This window comes from Myotis daubentonii, chromosome 4 (genome assembly GCF_963259705.1).
Source record: "Myotis daubentonii chromosome 4, mMyoDau2.1, whole genome shotgun sequence".
Classification (NCBI taxonomy): domain Eukaryota; kingdom Metazoa; phylum Chordata; class Mammalia; order Chiroptera; family Vespertilionidae; genus Myotis; species Myotis daubentonii.
In genome coordinates this window covers 47,271,415-47,294,995 of record NC_081843.1, presented here as the reverse complement: position 1 = coordinate 47,294,995, position 23,581 = coordinate 47,271,415, and the positions used below count along the sequence as shown (strand labels likewise).

General features: G+C 42.7%; 1 protein-coding gene across 5 annotated transcripts in view; it reads right to left on the bottom strand.

Moving 5' to 3' along the window:
- SEMA6A (semaphorin 6A) overlaps positions 1 to 23,581 on the bottom strand; it is a 128,546-nt gene that overhangs the window by 30,313 nt on the left and 74,652 nt on the right. For all 5 annotated transcript variants that reach the window (XM_059693832.1, XM_059693835.1, XM_059693834.1 and 2 more), the window contains exons 4-15: positions 23,077 to 23,137; positions 22,050 to 22,112; positions 21,225 to 21,326; positions 14,814 to 14,904; positions 11,907 to 12,026; positions 11,165 to 11,253; positions 10,098 to 10,315; positions 6,545 to 6,676; positions 4,005 to 4,160; positions 2,461 to 2,637; positions 1,953 to 2,093; positions 1,792 to 1,872 (exon numbers count right to left, since the gene is read on the bottom strand). In XM_059693832.1, the coding sequence (XP_059549815.1) occupies positions 1,792 to 1,872; positions 1,953 to 2,093; positions 2,461 to 2,637; positions 4,005 to 4,160; positions 6,545 to 6,676; positions 10,098 to 10,315; positions 11,165 to 11,253; positions 11,907 to 12,026; positions 14,814 to 14,904; positions 21,225 to 21,326; positions 22,050 to 22,112; positions 23,077 to 23,137 (1,431 nt within the window). The remainder of the gene's footprint in view (positions 1 to 1,791; positions 1,873 to 1,952; positions 2,094 to 2,460; positions 2,638 to 4,004; positions 4,161 to 6,544; positions 6,677 to 10,097; positions 10,316 to 11,164; positions 11,254 to 11,906; positions 12,027 to 14,813; positions 14,905 to 21,224; positions 21,327 to 22,049; positions 22,113 to 23,076; positions 23,138 to 23,581) is intronic.

Sequence of the window (23,581 nt, the reverse complement as noted above, 5' to 3'; positions counted from 1 at the left end):
TACAAGAATATCCAAAGAGAAGCCCTGGCTTACGCAGTTAATTCAGATATTATTTAGGAGGTAATTAGTGTGTGCATTACTTATACCTGTCTTTTACTCTGATTCCCTGAGCATGTCTTAAACATTTAAATGTTAAAATACACTGTTCTGAGCAATATAGAAGTCTATAAATCTCTCTCTCTAAAAGCCTAATATGCTAAGAAGAGTCCAACCTATCAGTCGACCATTTGACCAGTCGCTATGACACACACTGACCACCAGGGGCAGACACTCCGACCAGTAGGTTAGCTTGCTGCTGAGGTCCGGCTGATTGGGATTGGACGAGACAGGCCGGACACACACTGGAGCCAGGCTCCCACAGTTCCTCCCCGGCCTCTAAAATATTTCTTCTAATTTATTTTCAATGTGCACGAATTTGTGCACTGGGCCTTTAGTTAAAAATAAGTCTTTCCCCCTCTACTTTCTCTTTCACCTTGACCCTTGCCTTCCTAGATTTTTATCTATTTCTTTGCTTAGCAATAACTTATATAACAAAGTGTTAAAAGATACAAATGGCCAGTGGCTAAGTGGGCCCAACAAGGGAGGGCTTGGAGGTGCATTTTGCTGAGACCATTCAGGTATTGTCTTCACTCCTACCATCCTCAGGAGTATACTTCTGGTTATGCCTTGGATATAGAAAGATCTTGTCTCAATTTTTTTCACTGTGCTTTGTGATCCTTTCTCCTTCACTTCAAGAGTCCCAGGAAAAGATATAAAGTGCTACCACTGTAGCATGTCTATATTGCTACTTGTAAAGATGATGTAATAAAATATAGACATCAACCCTTTATATTAGTCAAATATCCAGGTCAGACTTAGTTATCATTCGCCCTGTTTATGGGAATACTTTCCCTCATATGATGCAGGTGGTAGTCATGAGGTAGCCTTCTGCCTATTTGTCTAGCTGTTCTAAAATGGGTGAGGAGAGTCAGTGATGGGAGCCCTTCTGTTCCCCCTTTGGATCTGGGGAAGTTGAAGGAATTGGCTAAGTAAGAACTGTGCCGCCATATGGCACCTCTCTTGAGTTGCCATAACCTGTCAAGGACATGCATTGGATGTTTTTCCAATGTTATTTTGGATTTCACATCCAATGAAGTAAACACATAAAAGAAACCTTTTAACGAATGCCAGCGGAGCATTTAAAGACCGGGTCACAATTTTAAGCACCGAAATCACAGGCATGTTAGACGGCCCCGATCGAGCTGATCTCCTGGAGAACTGCCAAGAATTGACTACCTAATGAGTAATAGGGTCAACTGTTCTTCAGCGCAGGAGAAGATTTATTGGATGTATACAACATGCTTGCAGTACAAACGCATCGCTTAACAAATGCTCTGCAATTTCTTCCCAGCCTTGTATGGTCAATTAGAGGAGCCCGTTTTGCGATGGCTGGGCAAACTGCATCACTAATCTAATTGTTACCCAACTGCTCCTTTTCTCTGCTGTTCTCGAATTGTGATGATTAAGGCATGCACATCTCTGTCCCTCTCTCCAGGGAACACTTAGAAGCCCACTGCCTTTCTTCTCTTTGTGTTTTCAATCAGCCTGAGGATGCATGATTAATCAATTGGAAATCTGCCACCTGTGATATCGGGGTGTTTTGTGAAATGGGAAAAGGAAGGAGAATGGCTGGCCATCCCATTGATGAGGCTGTGCACAGAAGGCTGAGTGCTGGTGGTATGTGCAAGCACAGTTAACTAATACATATAGAATGGATACACCTTATACTCTCCCACACCTGGGGCGCCTTACCTGCTGCCGGGCAACAGATAGGCACAGGAACCTCCTTCTTTCACCCACCCGCAGTACGGGTCTCTGGAGGCGATGCAGGTCCTGCAGGAAGAGGATGACCGTGAGCTCCCTAGGCCTCCTTCCTAAGCATTTCCTAATAGGCAATGAGGCAAAGTACATACTTTTTACACTTCCCATGTCGTTCACACCGACCAAGGGGAACCTTTATCACACAGGTGGAGAATGCAACATACAGAGAGTTGCTTGCTTTGTCCAGTTGCAATCCCATAATCCTCTTGTCTTCTACTCCATCATAGCTACACCTAATTGTATGAGGCAGGATAATATCATTAAAAGCTTCCCTCGGGTCAGTTCTCTTTTTCTTGCCACCATCCTCATACCCACCTCCCAGCCTACAACGTGATCTCTTAATCTGATCTAAGTAAAGGTGAAATAGATCCTTGTACATACACACACACACACACACACACACACACACACACACATCTATGTGTTTCTATATAAATACATACATTATTGGCAAGGAGAAAATAATGCCTTTTATGTATTAAAAGATTTTCAAAAATAATGTTAAAAGCCACACCTAAAAATGTATAAAACCTATGTCTGCCTTGACTTTCTCTGAATAACATAAGTAATTACTGAGAAAGGACCAAATATTCTACATACTTTTCAGGATTGTAAACGCTCATCTCCTCCAGGAAAAGGCTGTCATTTAGAAAACCACTGTTTCCTATTCTGGCCAAGAACTTCAAGATGAGTCCCTTCTCTGATCCCAGGAAAACCACAGTGTGATTCTGATAGGGCCCAGCCGCGGTGTCTACCGCAATTTTGGTGAGGCGGTATCTGAAATGACAAGATTGCATTCTTCATCTCTCTGTTGGTCTGTCATTCAAGTGTCCCCCTTCCCACTTTATACAATTGAATTGTGACAGAGCTTTCTAGCAATAACCTCCAGAGAAATATATGCATGTAAATTATGCTCTCAAGCTGTCCTGGTGCGTTACGTCCATATGCAGAGCATTAGTATGGCTCCAAAGGGAGAACAGAGGTATGGGGTATGGAGGCCACGTTACATAATGAATAGCCAGCCATAACCATTCCATCTGAAACCATTCCACAGTTATCTCTGCCCTGAGCAACAGGAAAGGCTCATGTCTCCTCTGAAGGGGGGAGGAATAAGGGAACTCATTTGACATTTCATTTAACATTGGAAAGAAAAGCAATGGCTACCATTTTTTTATACCATTCTTCTGCGATGTAAAGCCTCATCAACAAAATGCCAGATTAGAAAGATTTTCAATTGTATGCAGGAGGACTGAGAGCTCCGAAGGACGTGCCAGCCAAGCAAGATACATTTAGAGCAAAGGTGAGGGCATCAGCCTTGTCACATATCTAGGATAAGTCCTATTGGGCATCCTTTTTCTCTCAGGTCTCCATACACACCCATTTGTCCTAAGCACCATGGCAGGTTCCAGAAAACATGGGCCTTCTTGCAAGTTATTTGTTTCCATCATATGGACAAGAGCCATTATAGTACCTTAATATATTTCAATAAAGGCACAGTTTAAAAATGGTGGTAAATTTAATTAACCTTGTGTTTGATGATTGCCCAGACTGGATGGTACTCAGGAAAGCCTGTTGAATTGTTTGGAAATAAGCTCTAAATACATACAAGGAGGAGTACTTAATGCTTTCACAGATTTCACATCAGCTATCCCATCTCGGTTGGCCACCACTTCAGATAACAAATGCTAAAGTATGAACCTTCATGCTGGTATACTTGTGCAAATCCTCCTTTTGTTCATGCTCCACTTGGAAAGTTAACAACCAAGGCACAATGCTTGGATGGAATCTGCAGCTTGTTTTGCAACCATATCCAACCAAACAGGTATCCATATCATCGACTGACTCTCCTTCACTGCTCCTCCACTTTTGCACAGACTGGACTAAAGGGCTCCCCGGGAAGGAGCCCTTTTGTTTCCTCTAACTGCTGTCATGTGCCCAGTTAGCCCCCAAATACCCAAACTCCTCTCCCTGGGAATGTGGGTGCAGGGTTTGGTGGCATCCACCCCACTCGCCAGCATTTCATAGTGGAACCAATGCATGTGATCACAGAAGATGTCTGTGCCGTTTCAAAACATGATCCACTGATCTGAGCATGAGATGGAGTAGGGAAGATGCCTGTAGGACTCGGTGTGCTGGGCACCCACCTGACCATCGTCCTCAGGAACCATGGCCTGTTGATGACAGAAGGCACGGCCTCGTCCATGAGCGGGTGCGTTTTGATGAAGTTCAGGGTATCATCAGGAAAGTCATTAGAGGTTGCGTATTTTTCTAAGGAGGATGAGCCAGCACAGCAACCCGGCCTAAAAAGAAAGGGAGGGAGTGTGTTTCATGCCTTATGGCTAATTCTTTGAATGAACTGCTTCTCTAAGCATCTGGCATGAGGGAAAATGTACCAGAGGCTGAGAGGAGGAAGTTGAACAATGCAGATGCCACCAAATAAATGTGCTTAGATTTCCTCCAGGCCGCCTCGCATGCCATAGAGGAGCCTCCGCCAGGGCAGTTCAACCTTGGCTGGGGGCAGCTTGGCTTCCCCCCAGCAGAACAAACAAATTCCATCAACAGTGATGGAGCTCGAAACAAGTGGGGGAGTGTGTGGTGTGCACATTGTCCCAGGGCTGCTCTATCGACCCTAAAACCCTGCTGGAAGTTCTCGAGGCATTTGCTCTACAAAAGGAGAGAATTAAGCTGACTTTTCCACAAACGTAGAAAACAAAGGCACTCAAAAGCCACGAGCCAGCATATGTACCAGCAACACTCCATGTAACCATCTCCCACTGGGAGTCAGAGAACATCTGTATTTTGTTTTTTAAGGATATTTTTATTTTTGTTTGATTTGGGCAGGTATGAAAAGCCAGTGACACTGAAGCTTCCCTCCTGAAAGGTCATGGCATTATGACGTGAAAACTTTTTTCTACAAGAAATGGTATGGCTTCTCGAGTCAAGGGACATCTCAGCAAAGTCAGATTAGGGAAACACTGACACCAGGCCTATCCACACAGCTGGTTTGCCTGCTGGTGCAGGAGAGGAAACTGGACTCTGACAGCAATGGCTTAGTCTGGCCCATGTGTGCACTGTGTCATGGCACTGACCCAGCCAGCCCTGTGGGCGTATCCCCATATCTGCAAGAGGGGCGAGGCAAGCATGCGGAAGGATGAGGGTAAACACACGGCCAAATCTGGAACTGGCAAATCACTTACAGTATGTTTCCTGGTCATGGCTTACACACCAAGGAGAACACATTAAGTATGTTCTCCCTGAAACCTGATCCCTCAGGCTGAATTCCCCCTCCTGCTTACCTAGAAAGTAGCTAACCGTTCCACACATCGACTTAGAAGGTCTATCTGAGTTTTTGCCAGAGTGTGCTTTTTGCACCCCGTCTGCTCTCCATAAGTAACAGGGTATGCACATGCCAGACAATTCAGACAATGAAGACAGAACTACGAGGCTTTCTCTCCTGGGTACAGGGTTCACATTATCTAAATTAGCTCCATTAAATGGCTTGGGCTAGGTATTTTCTGTGGGGGACTTGAGGGGGGAGGAGATGGTTGGAAACCAAAAAACTTAAAAGACATCGGGCTTCTTCCTTCCAGAGGCTCACAAATTCAGTGGAGGAAGCTGGGCACACAAGGATGTTTCCATGTAACTTGCAAATGCTGTAATGAAGGTATCCAGTGGGTACCACAGAGAGAGCAGGCACAGCGTTGGGGGACAGTTTTCTCCCATCCCAGTTAAAAAGGATGAAGTCACTGCTTTGGTGTGAGGAATTGAAGGAGACTACAGAGGAACAAGAGGTCTCTGGACAGTAGGTTCCCAATGAAGGCAATTCTGGGGCACACTTTGGGGAGCGGGGAATTTGGGTTGCTTATGGACCCAAAATACACCGGAACCTGGCAGACCAGAGACATGTTAAGGTCCACTGCACCTGTGCTCTCTTCTTGCCCTTGGCCTGAGTCTTGACTCAGCTCTGATCCAGCCTGGTCAAAAAATCCAGGGAACACACACTATTTCTGTTCCACATTTTATTAGGATTTAAAGACAAGAGTTTCTGTAAAATTGAAGGGAAGCAGGGAAGGACAATGGAAACAATCTATCCAGCTATGTGAACGTACACAATCACTTTATACCCCTCTAGGCCCCAGTTTCCTTGACTATAGACATTGGAGCTAGCTGGACGAAATGGATCTATTCATCCTAGGATTACATGGATAAACCACAGATATAGAGATTAAACAAAAGACTAGAGCCATTGTTTTAAAGATAATATAAGTAACCCTGAATTTTGCTTAAGTGGATGAAGGTGAATGACCTCATAGGCCTTGCTGTTGTTCCAGCATCTTATCTGTATGGCTGGCATGGGCATGGAAGACACTAGAGCAAGCTGTACCATTTCTAGAACTTCAATACAGCATATAGCCCTGGTTGGTGTGTTCAGTGGTTAGAGGGGGTCTTGGGTTTGATCCCTGGTCAAAGGCACATACTTGGGTTGCAGGTTTGGTCCACAGCCCTGGTAGGGACAGACCTGGGAGGCAACCAGTCCATGAATCTCTCTTACATCAATGTCTCTCTCTCTCTCTCTCTCTCTCTCTCTCCCCCCCCCCCCCCCTTTCACCCTCTCTAAAAATCATTGGTAAAAACATCCTTGGGTTAGGATTAACAACAACAAAATAGCATATTTTGTATGTACCTGGGCTTAGGCACTCGTTCATCAGGAACTGGTGTCCAAGTGGAATCCGGAGACTTCTGTTCCTTGAATCTCCCAGTAAAAACATTGGCAATGTCAAGCATGTCATAGGCACAAACTGCAGACCCAGGGATGCTGCAACATGACATTTCACACACAGTGTTACTCATGCCCAGGTGCACAGGCAGCTTGGAAAACATACTCCAAAGAAACTTTCCTATTACAGGCAATTGAAATGTAAAGTTTATATACTGAACACAATAAATGTAAGGTATCCTAGTGCATAAAGCGAATGTTCCTGGGAATCAAATTTTCATCAGTGGCCTTAAATAAAGAGCTAGTTAAAGCAACTCATAAAGAGAAAAAAACCTCTTCATGTCTTCTGGGACTGCTTTTGTTTAGAAAGGAAGAGTGGTCAAACTGGTGATTAAGAAGTTTCATGAATTCGCTGATGTTAATTCTTAGTCAATAACCCTCTCCCCAGTAAAAGTTTTAGAAAATATTCTACATCTCCAATATTAGTAAAAGTTTAAAGTAAAAGTGCCTCTACTGTCCAAATATTGCTTCTTTGGATTTGGTGCCTCAAGCTAAGGACTGTGGCAGTGAGAATGTCTGTGTGCGGAACTCGGGAATATTTTGTTAGTTGGTGTACATTCCAGTTTTTACTCCCGTTTATTTGCATAGGATTGAACAATATAAGTCTCTAAAGCATCAACACTTTGCAAATAAAGTGCTCTATTAAGTGCTAAGTAATAATAATGGCAGTAATCTCTACCTGTAATTACATTCTGGCCTAGCACTCCTGGAAGGACTTTGGGATTTTTTTTTCCCATCAGTGGTGAGAGGCATGAATAATTCATTCATCTGGGTATACTGTTTGAACCCATGTTTGTTATTGACTATGATTATTCCTTGGTTTTGATCAAATAAATTGCAGGCACCAGCTGGCCAATGTTTTAATCAGGCATTGAGGTTGTGGGCCAGTGCACGGCAGCATCAGGACAAGACTGTGCTGTATGGGAACATCATTCAGCACAGAGAGAGTGACTGGTCTGGATTTTGCAAATGTAGGAAGGATATGGAAATCACATAATGATCAGGAAAACTTTATGCTATCTTTAATTTCATAACACAGTTATTGAAGAATTACTGGTAAAGCAAGAAATAGAGAATTGAGTATACAAGGCAGTGATCCCCATTTGTTTTGAAATTTTAGAACCCTGGCATTACTTAATTTTGTAAGATTCTTCTTATCTCCCTTTCCAAGAAGTAACAGGTATACATATTTACTTTAAATATTAAAAAAAATAGGATAAATATTGAATTATTTTATGAGGAACCTTGTAATAACCCTGGGATTTTATAATCTTCCCAAGCTTAGAATTACTTTCTTCTTCCTTCCCTACTTTACTTCCCCCTCCTTCCTTTCATCTTTTCTTCATTCCTTTCTTTCTACCTGCTGTTCATTCAACCTATAATTATGGAATCCCTAATCTCAGGCAGTAAATGCTTAATAAATAACAGAGAGTACTGCTCTCAGTTGACTCACAGTTCAGTGTGGAGGCAAATAACAACAACAACGACGATACTAATTCATGCAGGACAACTTGCTAAGAGCAGTATTTAAAGAGGAATGCACGAGATCTCATGGGAAGCGACTCCAGCCGAGACTTGGAGCATCCTTAGGGTCACAACGGGCAAACAGACATTGGTTGGACCGGGGGGCTTGGCAGAGAACAGGACATGAGCAAGCATGGCATGTTCGAGACAGATCTTAGTTCCAGAAAGCACGTGCTGCTGGCAGAGATGGGCCAGACCATGAGGGGGTTTGCACACCATTTTAAGGAGCGTGAGCTTTATCCCCAGGGCAGAGAGGAGCAGCCAAAGGGCTTGAAGCCTAACAGTGACCAAGGTTGCATGAGGGGAGCGTGGGGTGGAGAAGAATGAATCTAGAGGGAGTAAAACCAGAGAGAACAATAATTTATAGATAAAGGGTATGTGCATTTTTACCACTCTCTGATTTTGCTGAGCAAATATGTCTCTGCGACTGCATAAGCATGCGATATTTGAATGTTTCTCGGGGGCCGTTAAAGAAAATACTTTAAATGGAGTATCTATAATATGCTAGAATCTACTGCCGTATTATAATCATAAAGTAACTCACTGACCTCAAAAATTAAACCAACAAACCGGAAGTGTACTCTGAAATTCTGCTAGCCCCTGCTTTCCCATGTACCATGACAGTATTCTTTTTCAACAGTCTAGAATCTAGATCAATGCATTCGGAAGTATGAATAGTCGAAGTCTGAATTATTGAATCTTTTCTATTCTCAGGCTTACAAATCTCTACAGATGGTTAAAGCTTGCTTAAATCTCACTGAGTGCTTCTTGCTGTAGTATGGTTTCATATTTTCATGCATCTTCAGTGGGGAACTCTTGACTTCCAAGTAATAAAGGAACATTATTTCATCCTTTAGCTTGTTCTGATCAGGGCTCTACCTAATTCTGAAACATTTCTTTCTAGATGCTGCCCTTCAATTTCAACATGTACATGCCTGTCATCTAGGTACTCACTGAGTTCTTAAAAGTCTTTGTAAAAAAGTGTAATTCAAAATAAAACAGTGCATTCCTAAAGGAAGATAATATAGAATATCCAAAATTCTACATAGAAATGAGAATACAGTACATTTAAATTGTATGGCCACGCCCAGAGTGATGACCATTTTCACAACCGTGCTAGGACTCTAAGGACTGGGAAAGCTGAGAACCAGAAAATCTAAATGCCTGTCTTCTTTCTGCTCTTTAAACCCCACATATTTCCACTGCTCCAGGAACAGTTATTAGAATATTATTTAATTCCTCAAAGTCTCAGCTTAAAAACTACCAAAATAGGAATAAACAGGTTGACACTCAGTATTTCGAGGTTTGACAATGTCTAAGTCCTCATTCAGCCCTCCGGAGTCCGACAGTGGTGCTATGGTTGGGATGCAGGCTCCTCTGATGGGATAAGAATAACCATGGTGTCTTAGGTGGGGATGGACTCATCTGGATCCTAACTTTCACTCGGTAGCATTTTAATATTTTTCCAGGGTTTTTACTTCAAAAGATATTAATATTAAAAGTCAAACAGAATGGTACGTAGCCTAGAAGAGAAAGAACCATTTTGAGTTTGAAGCTGCCTCCTCCATCTACTGACTGCCTGGACCAGGTACTAAAATTGAGTTGTTTTGTCCAGTATAAAAAGAGGACAACAGTATTCATTGCCAGGATTACAGAAGGATTGAGAAACAGCACGTGAATAGTGTTTATACGACAGGTCTATAATTAGAAGATATTGTTATAATTTACCTAATTACTTTCCCTAAAATCCTAATCTAATAACTCCTGTAAATGACCGTTAATTTGTTGATGAAAACTGAGTGTGAAGTGCTTTTTTAGCCACAAACAGTGAAGGGCAACTTTCCCATCAGTTGTGAATCTTGTGTATTAGAAGAGAGCCCCTGGGGAAAGGAAGCCGGAAGAACCAATTAGGTCCACACAGCCATGGCATGGTTACCTGTTATAAGGTGTGGAAAAGGTTGCCAGGACAACGTCACGGCCATTAATACGAATCACATCTGTAACCGCCTGGAGTATGTTGAAATAGAAGTGAGAGTCTCCGGGAACTGAGCAGTTGAGGCGAGCCTTAAGGAAAGATGTCCACTGTTTCTCCAGGACTCGCTGAGACCCTCCCATGTCATTCTTGCAAACCTGGGCCACTCGTGGGAAAACGACCTGCAGGGGAAAACACAGGGAGAATGAAATGCACTCACTTTTCGAGGCGATCTTATTGGAGTTTTCCTTTCTTTGAAAATAGAAACAGAACAACAAGGTGCTTAAATTAATCTCATGTTTCTAAAAAAAAAAAAAGGAAAACCTCAGCATTGGAACAGCATGTTTTAAAAGATAAGGCTGTGGCATTTAATACAGAGCCATAAATCCTTCAGGGGATCAGCTCCCAGCCACATACACTCATTTCCATATGGACTGCTTAGCTTTATATTTCCTCAAACAAAAGCGCACTTTGTATGCACCATCTCTGGCATCCTCACTAGCTGCCTCTGGGCCTCGAATCTCATACCCTGAATTCCTCTCACTGTGCAAGCCACCCGGCATTGATTTTGTGCCCTCCAACTTACCAGTAGTGACCTTGATCCACTCTCTGGTAATCATAACTGAAAGGGACATCCCCTAAGTGTCCTCTTGCTTTATTCAATAAAGATAAAATTTAGGACCCTCAGTTTGCTTAAAGATACTATATATCTACTCTCTCTGTGTGGAGCATCTCATTAAAAAGAGAAAACTGTTGAGTATACCTGGAAACCACATCTCAAGACACTTGAAACTCAGTGTGAAATCACTGAACATCTGCTTATTACATTTTGAAAAGAAATATTTAAGACGTCCCCTGTACTCCGTTGCTTTTTTGCTAAAGCACCCAGGGCTTGGAGGCAGCACAGTGTTTCACTTCCACTAATCTTTGTATCTTCTCAAAATGATGACCTCGTCATTGGATTGATGGTTCCTATTTCAAGGTCATTTATAACCATACCGATCCAAAAGGGAGACCTCCTCCCCTCTTACCTTTCCCATGGTGTTGTACTCCACTGCTATTTCCCTGAAGAAGAAGTAGATATAGTCTCCATAGTCCACTGCTTGGACGAAATATGGTTCTGTGAACAAATTGGGAACTTTAATTGGGGACAAGTCACACAGTTGAAAGAATTTTAATCAATTGCAACCAGTGACATGTTATTAATTAAAAGCACAGGGCCATTAGACATTTGGTTAACACCAGCCGTTTCTAATGACTGCACACATGTGAGTGCCGGTGATTTCAGAAAGCATTCGAGCCTACAAATTACATGTTTCAGAAGTGGTTGCAACCAACAATGAAGGCTAAATGAGTGCTGCATATCCCTGTCTTTTATTTTCCACAATGGAATGCCCACATTACAGAGAAGGTTTCGTACACATCTCCTGTCAACCTGACTCATGCAGAGTTATGAGAGCTCTTTTCCTGTTCCCTGCACCTCCAACCCCCTGCTCCCTGTTCTTTTCATGTGGGACTCTGAAATGAGAGTTGGAGGCAGGAAAGATGAATGTAATGTGCTCTATTGTAGTAGCATTGGTAGTTCTGTTAACGTTCCAGAAACTGATGGGAAGTGAAAAGGGGAGGTAAATAAATCAGTTGAGGCAAAAGATGCAATTTGCACCTTCCCGTCTGTCAGAAGCCACTAATGAAATGAAACTAGTCTGGTCCCTTGGGACTTAAATGTCCCTCAAGACACCTATTGCCCCCCCCTTTATTCTTTTGTTTTTTCACCTTTCAACCATTTTGAATCGTGCTTGACGGTCCGTAGGGTTGGTCTGTCTCCAAAACTCCGGTAAATAACTGCATCGATGGCAAGGAAGTCAGTCACTGTGGCCGAGTATAGTTTTCCATCTTAGAAGAAAGAGAAAAGAGGTGAATGGGGTGGGGAGCAAGACAGTGGGCATGGAGGGATAATAGAGACATGCCCCAGATTGCTTTCCCATATCAGGCAAATTAGATAGGACAACTGGGAAAAATCCAAGAGTCACTGGGAAAATACTTGGCCCACATTCCTAACCATTTTAAATTGGGATCATGAGAGAGGAAACATTTTTCATTTTTAAATTGCACGGCAATTTCTACGCAGCAGCAGCTCCAGGGGGACAGGGTGAGTGAAAAATGCTGTTTGCTTCAATCGATTAGATGGTCCATGACTGAGCTCCCCAGGCCAAGGCCCCCTGGATTCCGCTGCCGCCGCCGCGCTGAGGCGGACTGGGTCGGCCGGCGTCCCAGGGGAAGACAGAAGCTGGTTGTTACCACCTGGAAGCTTCCGTTCAGCAGCAGTAATGGAGTCCTCAGACTGAACAGGGGAGGGGAGTTAAGAAAGGGGGTTCATAAACAAAAAGGAACTGACTAAACTGCTACTTAGATCCTGAGAGGCACTGCTCCCCTTGACCCGAGTCAGGGTTCATACTGAACCCTGCCAACGTGGCTACATTAGAGACAGGCTTGAGAGTACATCCAAAGCAAAAGGGACTGAATTGGACTAAAGATTGATCCCTAAAAATTTTTATTCTTTTCCTGGATTAGCAAACGCTTGGCACACAAATAATTAAATGGGATATTCTAGAATAGAAAAATCTATACAGATGAAACAGAGACAATAATTATATTCAAACTAAAAAATTACTTCCTTGGTTCTTTTCTAATGGGTTGCATATCTTCTTTAATTATATGTTGGCACTTCTGTACAATATAGTATTCTTTAAGCTCTCCCACTTGTGGGAAAGCATAATGGTTTATAAAAAGCTTAGGCAAACATACCTAAGTAAAGTTCTTAATGTCTGCCTTTGGGCTTCAAATAACTGAAAGTGGTTCAGGTTCAGTTTAGAGATGCCTTAATATCTGCACTATTAACAGCCATATATTAGCAAGTGTTGACTGTTTGGGTTAGATTGGAACTGCAGACAACAAACCTTTCTGTTGATAAACATATCTACACAAATCACAACTTTAATTATAGAATCATAACCCTAGGTCACACAGACAGAACTGGGAAGTGGGGGGTAGGGGGAAGGTGTGTGTGTGTGTGTGTGTGTGTGTGTGTGTGTTCCTTCTGACCACTCCCCACTACTCTTTTTGTTTTACATTTAACACTGGGTATTTCACCAGACTTTTACTTGTAAAACAGAGCACTATTCTGGCATAATTGATAGTATGGCAACCATTCAGTTGCAGCAAGGATCTTCTGTTAATAAGGGCTGAATGTGTGTGAGGATTCAAATATTCCAGGGAACACCTATTGAGGAAGGGGAGGGGCAGTCATAGGATTGTCTCATGTGGCTTGTTTTATTTAGCCCCTGGAAAGTTGGCTTAGAAAATACTTTGCCCATTCTTCTTTTACTATGCCAGGCTAAAATAAGTCCTCTTTTTAATTTAAAATTAAATTTACGTTCTCCATTGCAGCCCACATCCTCCTTGGTACCAACTAATGCAGGTTCAGGTGTCGGAAATGTGCTACAGTAAGTTACACATTTGGGAATATACCCAAGCATCTCCTCTGCTGGGCTTGCTCCTGCCCATGCTGACATAGGTTTACAAGACCTCGCGACCCTTACAATGCTGCTTTCCAGTAATACTGCGCTCTAACTTTGGCAGGGGACCCACGGAAACAGTCCTTAACTGGCACAAGCTGTTTCTACATTCTGTGACTACAGATTTAGGACCACAAATGGATGACACCGAGGATGAGTGAGGCACAAGGAGCTAATTTTATTTCACAATCAAAGGCCTAAAGCTCCTCATCTAGCTAGGATGTGCCAGTTTTTATCTTTTATAATGGAAATTATAACTAACTGCTTCATTGCTTGCTATAACAATCACTATTATGCCAACTCTTCTCCCTACACCCACCTCCACACACACAGCTGGCACTGAATTCCTAAACAAATTTCTAATTAAAGCACATACACTCATCCATAAAAATCTCAATCTGAAAATGATGGCTTATTTCCTGCTGATTTATATCTTTTGCAATGGAAGGAAGGTGTAAGGATGGGGAGTATGGGTCAACCTAAGCTAACCAGCATCGTCCCCTTGGCTCCCACAACCGTTCCATCACAGATAGGCATGTAACCCAATCAGGTCAATGATATCTGAGAAGGTGTTTGCTGGAAATGGGGGAGGGGGGGAGGGTATGTAGCCTCACTGCTCTGAGAGAGCTTCCAGAAACTTCCTAATTGGGCTTGGCAAGCATCTATGACTGTGAGGTCAGCCAGTCTCTCTTAGAAGGAAATGAAAGTGAGCAGAAAAATGAAAAGGACCTTTGTCCTGGATGATATTAATAAATTGTTGGATCAAACCAACTCTTACCCTAAATAATAAATCTATATCAGTGGTTTGAGGTGGGGTTTTCTATTATTGGAGCCCAAACAGGCCCTAACCAATATGTTATGTTCAGTGCAAAACTATTAGCCTTTTCTGAAGGCACAAAAGCATGGGTAAGTATAGCAAAGACTTCTTTTAAGAAGCAAAAGTACAACTTCCATACCAATTTCAAATGGAAAAGGCATTGTTAATTATAGCATTTACCAGAGAAGTAAAGTATGACTGTGACTCTGTAAATCCCACAGAGTAGGTTTGCAGGAGCCAGGAGAGCACGCGGAAGCAAATGCATTGAGAAGAAATCAGAGCACTTACCTGCAAACAATGCGATGTTGGCATGTTTGGCATCATAGGGGCATCTGGCCATTCCACTAAGTTCATCCCCGAAAGGTTCCAAAGTATCCATCTAAATGAAATAATAGGACTTCATTAGGAACAACAACTCACAGTAGTAATAGCAACTAATATTTACAAAGCACTGAATGTGCTAAGTAATTCATATTCATGGTGCAAGGATCCTCAGATACCCTCTTAGTAAGTTTATTGGTTTCAACTGAGGAAACTGAGGTTAGGAGAAATTAAGTCTCTCCCTTGATCAAGGTTCTACAGCTAAAAGAGTCTGAAATTCAGTCATGTCTGCTTGACTCTTAACCATTACGGTAAAAAATTCCCATATCCTGCTAAAATTGCTCTAGAAATGAGTGTCTTCTCCTTGGAGAAGGAATTTCCGAGGCAATCACCAGGAAAACATATTTGCTTCCCTCCGTCACCCCCATCCCCCCAAATTATCTATGCAGTCATGACCTCTACAGAGGAGGACCTAAGTTTTTGGTTTTGTTTTGCCTGAGGAAGTCTGCCTCTGTGGTTTAAATCCCAGGAGAAGACACCAAGTTCTTCCTTGGGTTACCTGGTAGACTAGTGTGGCATCAGCAAAGGTGCCAAAACCTGGATGTAAGCAGAGCTCAGGTGGCCTTTTGCACCTACTTTAGAAACATGTCCCAGCCTCAGGTCATGGAGGCTCAGAAACTGAGGGGCTCACACTGGTGAAAGGCGGTGAGGGATGGGGCTGCTATTTTACTTCGGTCTCCTAGCACCCAACCCAGGCCTTGTTACTGTATGCTAGAGGTTATCACTGGCTTGCCCGTGAATTTTGTTTGGCCATCTTAGTATGTAAAAAAAAAAAAAAAAGACTAAGGGAGGAAGGAAGGGAGGGAGGGAGGGAGGGAAGGAGAGAGGGAAACTGAGCACTATTCTAAAATGGGATTTTTCACATGAAAACCTGGATTTCTTGCTTTTGAACAAGCGGGAAAGTCAATTTAGACCCTTCTTACCCAAGTGGCAGCCACAAGCTACTGTTGAGTAATGGACACCCTGCCATTTCCTTCAAACAAGCATGTGGTATCCAGTATCAAGGCCCCTTCACACACAGAATGTATCAACAGCCTACACGCTTCACTCCTACATTACCTGCCTGATTCTACAGGCATTTTCAGGTGTGGCAAAGCCTTACTAGCTATTCACCAAATACCATTTATCTTTCCTCAGTATCTCACTAACCTACATTTACCATCCTCCCTTGTGGTTAGGTGTGATCACATGACTGAGTGGAATGTGAGTGTAAGGCTATGCACCACCTCTAGCTCTGGCCCCTAAAAAACTTTCAGGGTCCTCTGCTCTTATTCTCCTTCCACACTCTCCCCCTAGACACAGAGGATCCAGGGGACAATTCCAAGACCCTAAGAGGTGGCAGAGGTATGAGCACACGTTGGAGCTTGGCCTCCTGAATAACCTTGTAGAACAAAATCTCTGTTGCTGACAATGCTCAACTGTGAGGGTAGCAGGAAATGCAGTGCTATCGGTCAGCCACTAACAGTGGTCAGAGGCTGGCCCACCTTGACCAGTATGTTCAGTAGTTTCAGCCTCTACCTCATGGTCTTCTTCCTTATACCATGGGATCTTCCTAGTGTTTAATCTCAGAACCACAGAGCCCATAAAATAATCTCCTCCACATCCTTAATGTTTTATTTATTTTTTTTAAATATATACTTTTGATTTCAGAGAGGGAGAGGGAGATAGTTACATCAATGATGAGAATCATTGACCGCCTGCCTCCTACACGCCGCTTACTGGGGATCAAGCCCGTGACTTGGGCACGTGCCCTGACCGGAATCAAACCTCCTGGTTCAGAGGTTACAGCTCAACCACTGAGCCACTCCAGCCAGGCAACATCATTAATGTTTTTATGCCCCTCTGTGATTCAGTCTTCTTTAGTTTTAGGGTGCGTGGCTTATCATCTGGCAGTTGCATGGTTTGACTACAGATATGAAAACTGAAAGGAGATAAACCTAAGATAGCATTGCTGCTGAGGAAGGATCCATGGAAAAGCTTTCATCATTAAATCAAGGTGCTTGGAGTCACTGCCCAGAGGAAAGAGGTTTTACTAAGCAGCCGTTAGTATTGTCCAGTCAATAGTGTCTTTTGCCCTGAACCTCCAGAAACCATTTCTGAAATATGACAGGCCTTTTCTATCTGTAACCATTTTGAGATAGCCACTATTGAAGCCATCCTATTTGTTTAAACTATAGTTGAGATTCACAAAGCAATTGTGTTAAAACCATATATTTAAAGTCAGACACCCTTTAAAGCAAATGTACTCTTCCCCGCCTCCCCCAGCACATTTTTTAAAAATATATTTGTATTGATTTTAGAGAGGAAGAGAGAGAGATAGAGAGATAGAAACATCAATGATGAGAGAGAATCACTGATCAGCTGCTTCCTGCATGCCCCCTACTGGGGATTGAGCCTGCAACCCAGGCATGTGCCGTTGGCCAGAATCGAACCCGGGACCTTTCAGTTCTCAAGCTGACGCTCTATCCACCGAGCCAAACCAGCTAGGGCCCCAGCACATCTTTTATGAAAGTCTTTTTCTGATATTTTATTCCAACGAGACCTTTTTGATGAACTGTGACAGACTTTGCCATTTATGGGTTTGGCAAGTATTCAAAAGAGATGCTTAGGCCCTGGCCAGTATTGCAAAGTGGTTAGAGTGTAATCTCTCTCACTCTCTCCCCCGCTGCCTCTCTCTTCACCCCTTCCTCCCTTTCACTCTCTCTAAAAAGAATCAATAGAGAACAATGTCCTCGGGTGAAGATTAACAACAACAACAAAAAGATGCTTAGTACACAGTGATGCAACAGAAATGCCCTTCTCCCAAGCAGTGCACTGTGTAATCCTGGCAGTGGGGAAACAATGTACAATGGGGAGATATTTTTTAAATGTACCTACTTCTAAAACAGTGGCCATGGCACAGCTATTCAAAGACAGGAAGCAGGGAAGAATTAATAGATTGGTTTGTGAGTATGGAAAGTGCAGAGACAAAACAATGCCACAGTGAAATCCTCTTTTCATGAAGCAAGAACTAATCTTTGCATTAGTCATCAAGTCTCAGACTTGACAGCAGCCCCTGGGAAATTAAATCACCGTAGGGTACAGATAAATATGCTAAGAACCAGCCTGACGTTTGCAAAAGTTCAAGAGCTTTAGAGCACAGGAGGGAAAAGGTATGGAGTGCAGTTTTAGATTTATAGTGGATAGCCTTCAGAATTCTTCCCCAGATAATCTTATTTGGGGCCATAATCTTTCTAACACATTCAGCCTTTTTTACATAAGTAAAGGCATGGAGCAGAAGCAGAGAGCAAACGTTGTCACCCTCCTGCCTCAAGTTATTCTAATCAACTTGCTGCCTCTGTATCAACTATGGGATTTGGGATTTTCAGTGGAAGACTGGTCAGTGTTTTTGCTTTAACCCTTTTCGGTCCAACCTTGAGGCTGACTCGACAGACCAGGCGCTAGGAGCAGGTCCAACGTCGAGCAATAAGAACATTAAAAAGTTCAACATTCAATCCCGTCAATTAATTTGGACCAGACTGTTTGAATTCCCAAAATAACATTGAACCGCAAAGGGTTAAATCTTTGGCTCTGATCTGTTGATAAAAAGTGCTTAAGAGAGAGTCTGTCCATTCTCTCTGAAGCCAAATGCAATATGTATTTGAACACTTTTCGGCCCTAGTCGGTTTGGCTCAGTGGATAGAGCCTTGTCCTGTGGGCCAAAGGGTCCTGGGTTCGATTCTGATCAAGGCTGTACCTCAGTTGCAGGCTCTTCCCTGGCCTGGGCCCTGGTCGGGGTTCGTGCAGGAGTCAACTAATCACTGTGTTTCTCTCACATCGATATTTCTCTGTCTTTCCCTCTCCCTTCCATTCTCTCTAAAAATCAGTGGAAAAATATCCCCAGGTTAGGATTAAAAATAATAAATAAATAAATAAATATGTAAAAGAACACTTTTCTGAGCAATGCCAAGTGTTCTCACGACCATTCGCCATGCTAGGCATATAGATGGGGAATGCACAGGAAGTACATCTTGTCTGGTTTTTCAGAGGCTCGTGCTCCTGGTACATGTCTCAGAAGGCGAGGCTAGCACAAGTGAGCGGAGAAGGTATCACCACAGGTGAGGCATCCTGGGAATGGAACATGTGCGGGAAGGATGAGGGAGATCACTCTCGGCCTGTATTTTGTCAGAAAAGATAGCCCTCCAGCTAGGGAGTGTGTTGGGATTTGTTAGAAGCATTTGTCTTAATGAGTCATAAACAATGACAAATGGAATATTAAGTGGTAGAATTAAAGTCAAACCTTCAGCTGTGTGCTCTTATTGGCTAGAGTAAATGGTCAACTGGATTGGTTGCCTTTATTATAAACTGCATGGATCCTGACATTATTTAAGTTTTTGACACTTTATGATAATATTTTTTCACCTATTTAGGTTTTTAAAAATATTGCATTAAAAACATCATTTATCTTGTTGATTACTGAGTTTTTTGGTGCCCTTATATTTAGCACTTGAGTGCCTCACTTGCCTCACCCTAATCCTGGTGCCCATTTCCAAGTATCAGACTGAAGATGAGCATTAGGGTAAAACAGACCCTCCAATGTCTAAGGCAGAAGGTCTCTGAAAACTGTGAAAGCAAAGGCTGGTGCCCTCCTGGTTCTGATACATTTTCTCATTTTCATACCTCAGGGTTTCACTTTATGCTGGTGAAACCCAAATCTTTAGTACTCCCCACCTCTCTCCCTAAATCAAGGCTGAGCCATCCAGCTTCCTGTTAGATATCTCTGTTCATGTCTCATAGGTATCGCCATCCGCAGTGCTATGCATACTCATACTGCACAAAACTGAACCCATCTCCTCACTACTCTGCTCAACCCCAATGCTCTTCCATCATCCCTTGTCTAAACAAGGCAGCCCGCTTCATCCATTCACCCAAGAGACACCTAGTGGTAATTCTTAACTCTTCCCTCTCGTTATCCTGTGCTTATCAGTTATTGAGTCCTATTGATTTTTGTCACTTAAGTATTTCCTGAATCTGTTCTCTTCCTTTCACCTATGAGGTCACCTACCTCCCCCGCCTCTTTTTTGTTACTACTTGTCACTTCACAGTCCATCACTCCAGAGCCAAATGAAGACTCCCAAGCTCAACTGACCAGGTTTACTCCATGCCCTCTGTTCACGCTGTCCCGCCTACCTGGATTGCCCTTCCCTTCGTTTGGCTAACTTCTACTTCTTTAAGACAAAGGTTAGGCATTATCTCATTCACTATCTCACAAAAATCAATTGAGCAGCTGTTTGGAGGCACTCTGTCAGGTTCTGGGCAGCCACAGGTGTGGTTCCTGCACTCACAGAGTTTCGGGGTTTCTTCTAGGCAGCAGGTGTTTGTGTTCCGTATGTAAGAACAGCAGGGTGGGGGATGATTGAAGAGAGGGGTCATCTACCTCTTTCATCGACCTGGAAGCTTTCCCAGACTCCTCATCTCAGGCTAAGTACTTTTCTGTTGTACTTCCATAATACTCTGCATTAGGTTGCCATGGCAGCAACCCTGTGGAATTGTGGTTTCTTCTTTTAGTCTGGCTTCCCTAAGGATGGAGACCTCTTGTCTGTCCTTAAACTTGGCCTGGCCATTGGAGAAACTCAATATATGCTGAATGAAAGACTGTAGCAGAAAGAAGGGACAGGGAGAACTAGCAACTGTGGAGCCTGGACCTCAGATCACTGCCACCTCTGCTTTGCAGCTGGTAGCTCCCACTTCCTCAGCAATAGCTCTATCAGCTGCATCAGAACTATCCAGATTTATTAAGGCCTTGAGAGTTAATTTTTTTCCCTTGCATAAAGGCCAAGGTAGGTAAGGCCATGGTTAAGTAAGCAGAGTAGTAAATGGAATTAAATTACTGTGTTCTTGAAAATTTTACTTAGAGGAAAGTCTACAGCTTCCAATGGTCTGCTTTTGAGATACCTTTAAAAATAGGAATGACTCACAATACATATAAGTGTGTTTCTGTGCTCAGAGAGGTGGGAGGGAGAAAGAGAAAGGAAGAGAGAGAAAATCCACATGGTATGTGTGGTAAGTATGTTGGTGTTCTGAACAATAAAGAATAGGGTCTTATAGAAACCAACTTTGCTTGCTAGGCTCTTTAAAGACCTGTCAATCAATCCTGAACTAACAGGAAGCTTAGAAGCTTGTTCAGGATCACTCATGGGGAACAATACATTAAGTCCAGCAAGAGAGAGGAGCCCAGGTAGTGTTGAATTACCCCTCTTAGGTTGCTGCCGGTACAATCACAGTGAATTATGAAATACCTCCAGGACATGTGGTTCCAACAGAGGAAATCGCACTTACCTTGTAGTTTCTGCAGGAAGGGTTGAAGGCATTAGTTCCACAGACAAACAAAGTATCATCGTTTTTCTTTAGAATAACTTTAATGAAGTTGTGACACTCATCCTGAAAAATAATCGAAACTCCTTTGTATTCAATCCATTCAACCCAGAAACCTGTTCTTCGCTGTGTACGGTGATCTAGACAGTCAGGTTAAAAGGAAGGTGGCCGAGGCGCCCGTCTGTTAAAAGTGTGAGCTCCTCCACATGTTTACCGGAAGATGATATTGACAACAACAATTGCCTTTAGAACAGTAAATAAAGACAGGGCGTAGAGCCTGTGTTTACGTCACAAAAAGAAGGCAAGCCTGGAATTGGCCACCTCCCATTGTGTTAATTTTAGTTCCAGATGTCGTAGGGTTTCTTGATAGACAGGACGACTCTAGGCTGAAGTGTGGTTTTATGTGGTTCTGTGGCCAAAGGAACAACCCCTGTGTGCCTGCAGCAGCCTTTTCCAAGCTGTTCTGCAGAGTCCCTGGGGGCTTTGGACTGTGAGGTGGGCTACTAGAAAGTGCACTTAGAAGAGTCAGGGCAGCCGGCTTTGTGCCCATAATCCCCAGTGCCCCTAAGTAGTTCGTGATGCAGCCCTAGCTGATGTCCTGGTGTTTCGTCACATTAAAAGCAAACTATTTTTGCAAATTAAAGCCTTCAATAAGTTGATGGAAAAAGCAGTTACTGGTGGTAAAGGGACTACTAGCGTGAATCATTCCACATCACGGTCTATGGCTAGAGATAACAGTCCAAACCTTAACCCAAAGTGTCAGCTGCAGGAGAAATGAAAATTGCCTACCTTATGTTTTCCCTTCATTCTGCATGTGTCTACATCAGCCTGTTTAGATTTCCATGTCAGTTTCTGCAGGGACCAAGAAAGAAATCAACGAGAGCCCAGAGATCGTTGCATTTGATTTTAGAAGTAAGAGTTCCCTCGGGGAGACTAGAGGCTGAACATATATTTATTGACAGCTTTCTACACCCTTTCTCCATGGTTAATTCACCATAACAAGAAAAGATTAAAGATGGAAATGTTCACTTAACTCCTATGTATTCATTAAACTACAAAATGATCTTTTCTTTGAGATACAGATGGAGGAAAAGAAGAATAAACAACTGTGGAAATTTCACATAAAATACCCAAATTAACTTGCTAAATTATGCTCATTTTGACAAAATACATGCCGTTGCCCTTTCCTTTCAGTTGATAAATCAATTTTCATAAAGCAGGCTTTTTCCTTAAAATATGGAAGTCATTTTCTTAAAAATAAAGGAGACATTCACTTTAGGTGGACAAAGCTTTAATTCAGGCTACACTCCACGTAAATTCATGAACTAAAGGGGTCGTCTACTTCTATGGCAGATTTTATTAACTAAAATACCTCCATGCGGAGATATCAGGGGAGCCCAGGCTATATATTATGTCTGTCTGAAATGGATAATGATCAAATTCCTGAGCCACAACAGTCAAATCAAACTTAATACTGCAAGACCTGGAAACATAACATTTAAACATTCGTGGGACAAAGTTTTACACATGAAAACTGATATTTTCCTGGACAAACATGGCAATATTTTATTGAAGGAATATAGGAATTACCTAAGACTCCAAAATGTGTATGCTCCCATACATGATGGATAAAATATGACATATACAACTGTTTCTGAACACATATGAAGCCCTAACTTAGCCCCAAATTAAGACCTCACAAAATTATCTTAATTATTAGCCATGTCCTCTCAATCCATGCATTTAAAATACAAATTCTCTTCAAGAATTATCCTAAAGTCCTTCATTTCAGAAAGATGGTTTTAAAACTACTTACTTTGCTACAATAAATTTCTTCTGTGTGTGATGTGTCTATATCAACAGTATAAATATGGTCCCTAGAAACAAAGAAAAATGAATACAATGTCAAACACAAGCATCAAGACAGTTCATTTTCTCCTGAATGAGTATGTATCTCACCCAAGGCAGATAAATCCATACCCCGCTATAAAAACAAGGCACCCACGTGCAAGGAAGTGGGGAGAGCTTTCAGCACCTTTGGGTACGCTGGCATCTATTATGAAAACCCTCCTGCAGTCTCTCTCATATCGGAGCTGTAACCTCTGCATGTCGTAGTTCAGGAGAAAGGACTACGAAAGTTAAATTGGCCCCCAAATTGGAATATAGATGTGTTCCCATTTCAGTATCTTCAAACCCATGTACCAGACCCTTGGTATGCAGCATGCCGCATCTGTTCATCAGGGGGGCGAACGAAAGCTAAGGTTTATCTCCGCCTCTCAGCCTTCGCTTTGGTGATATGATCGGCAAGACGAAGATGATAA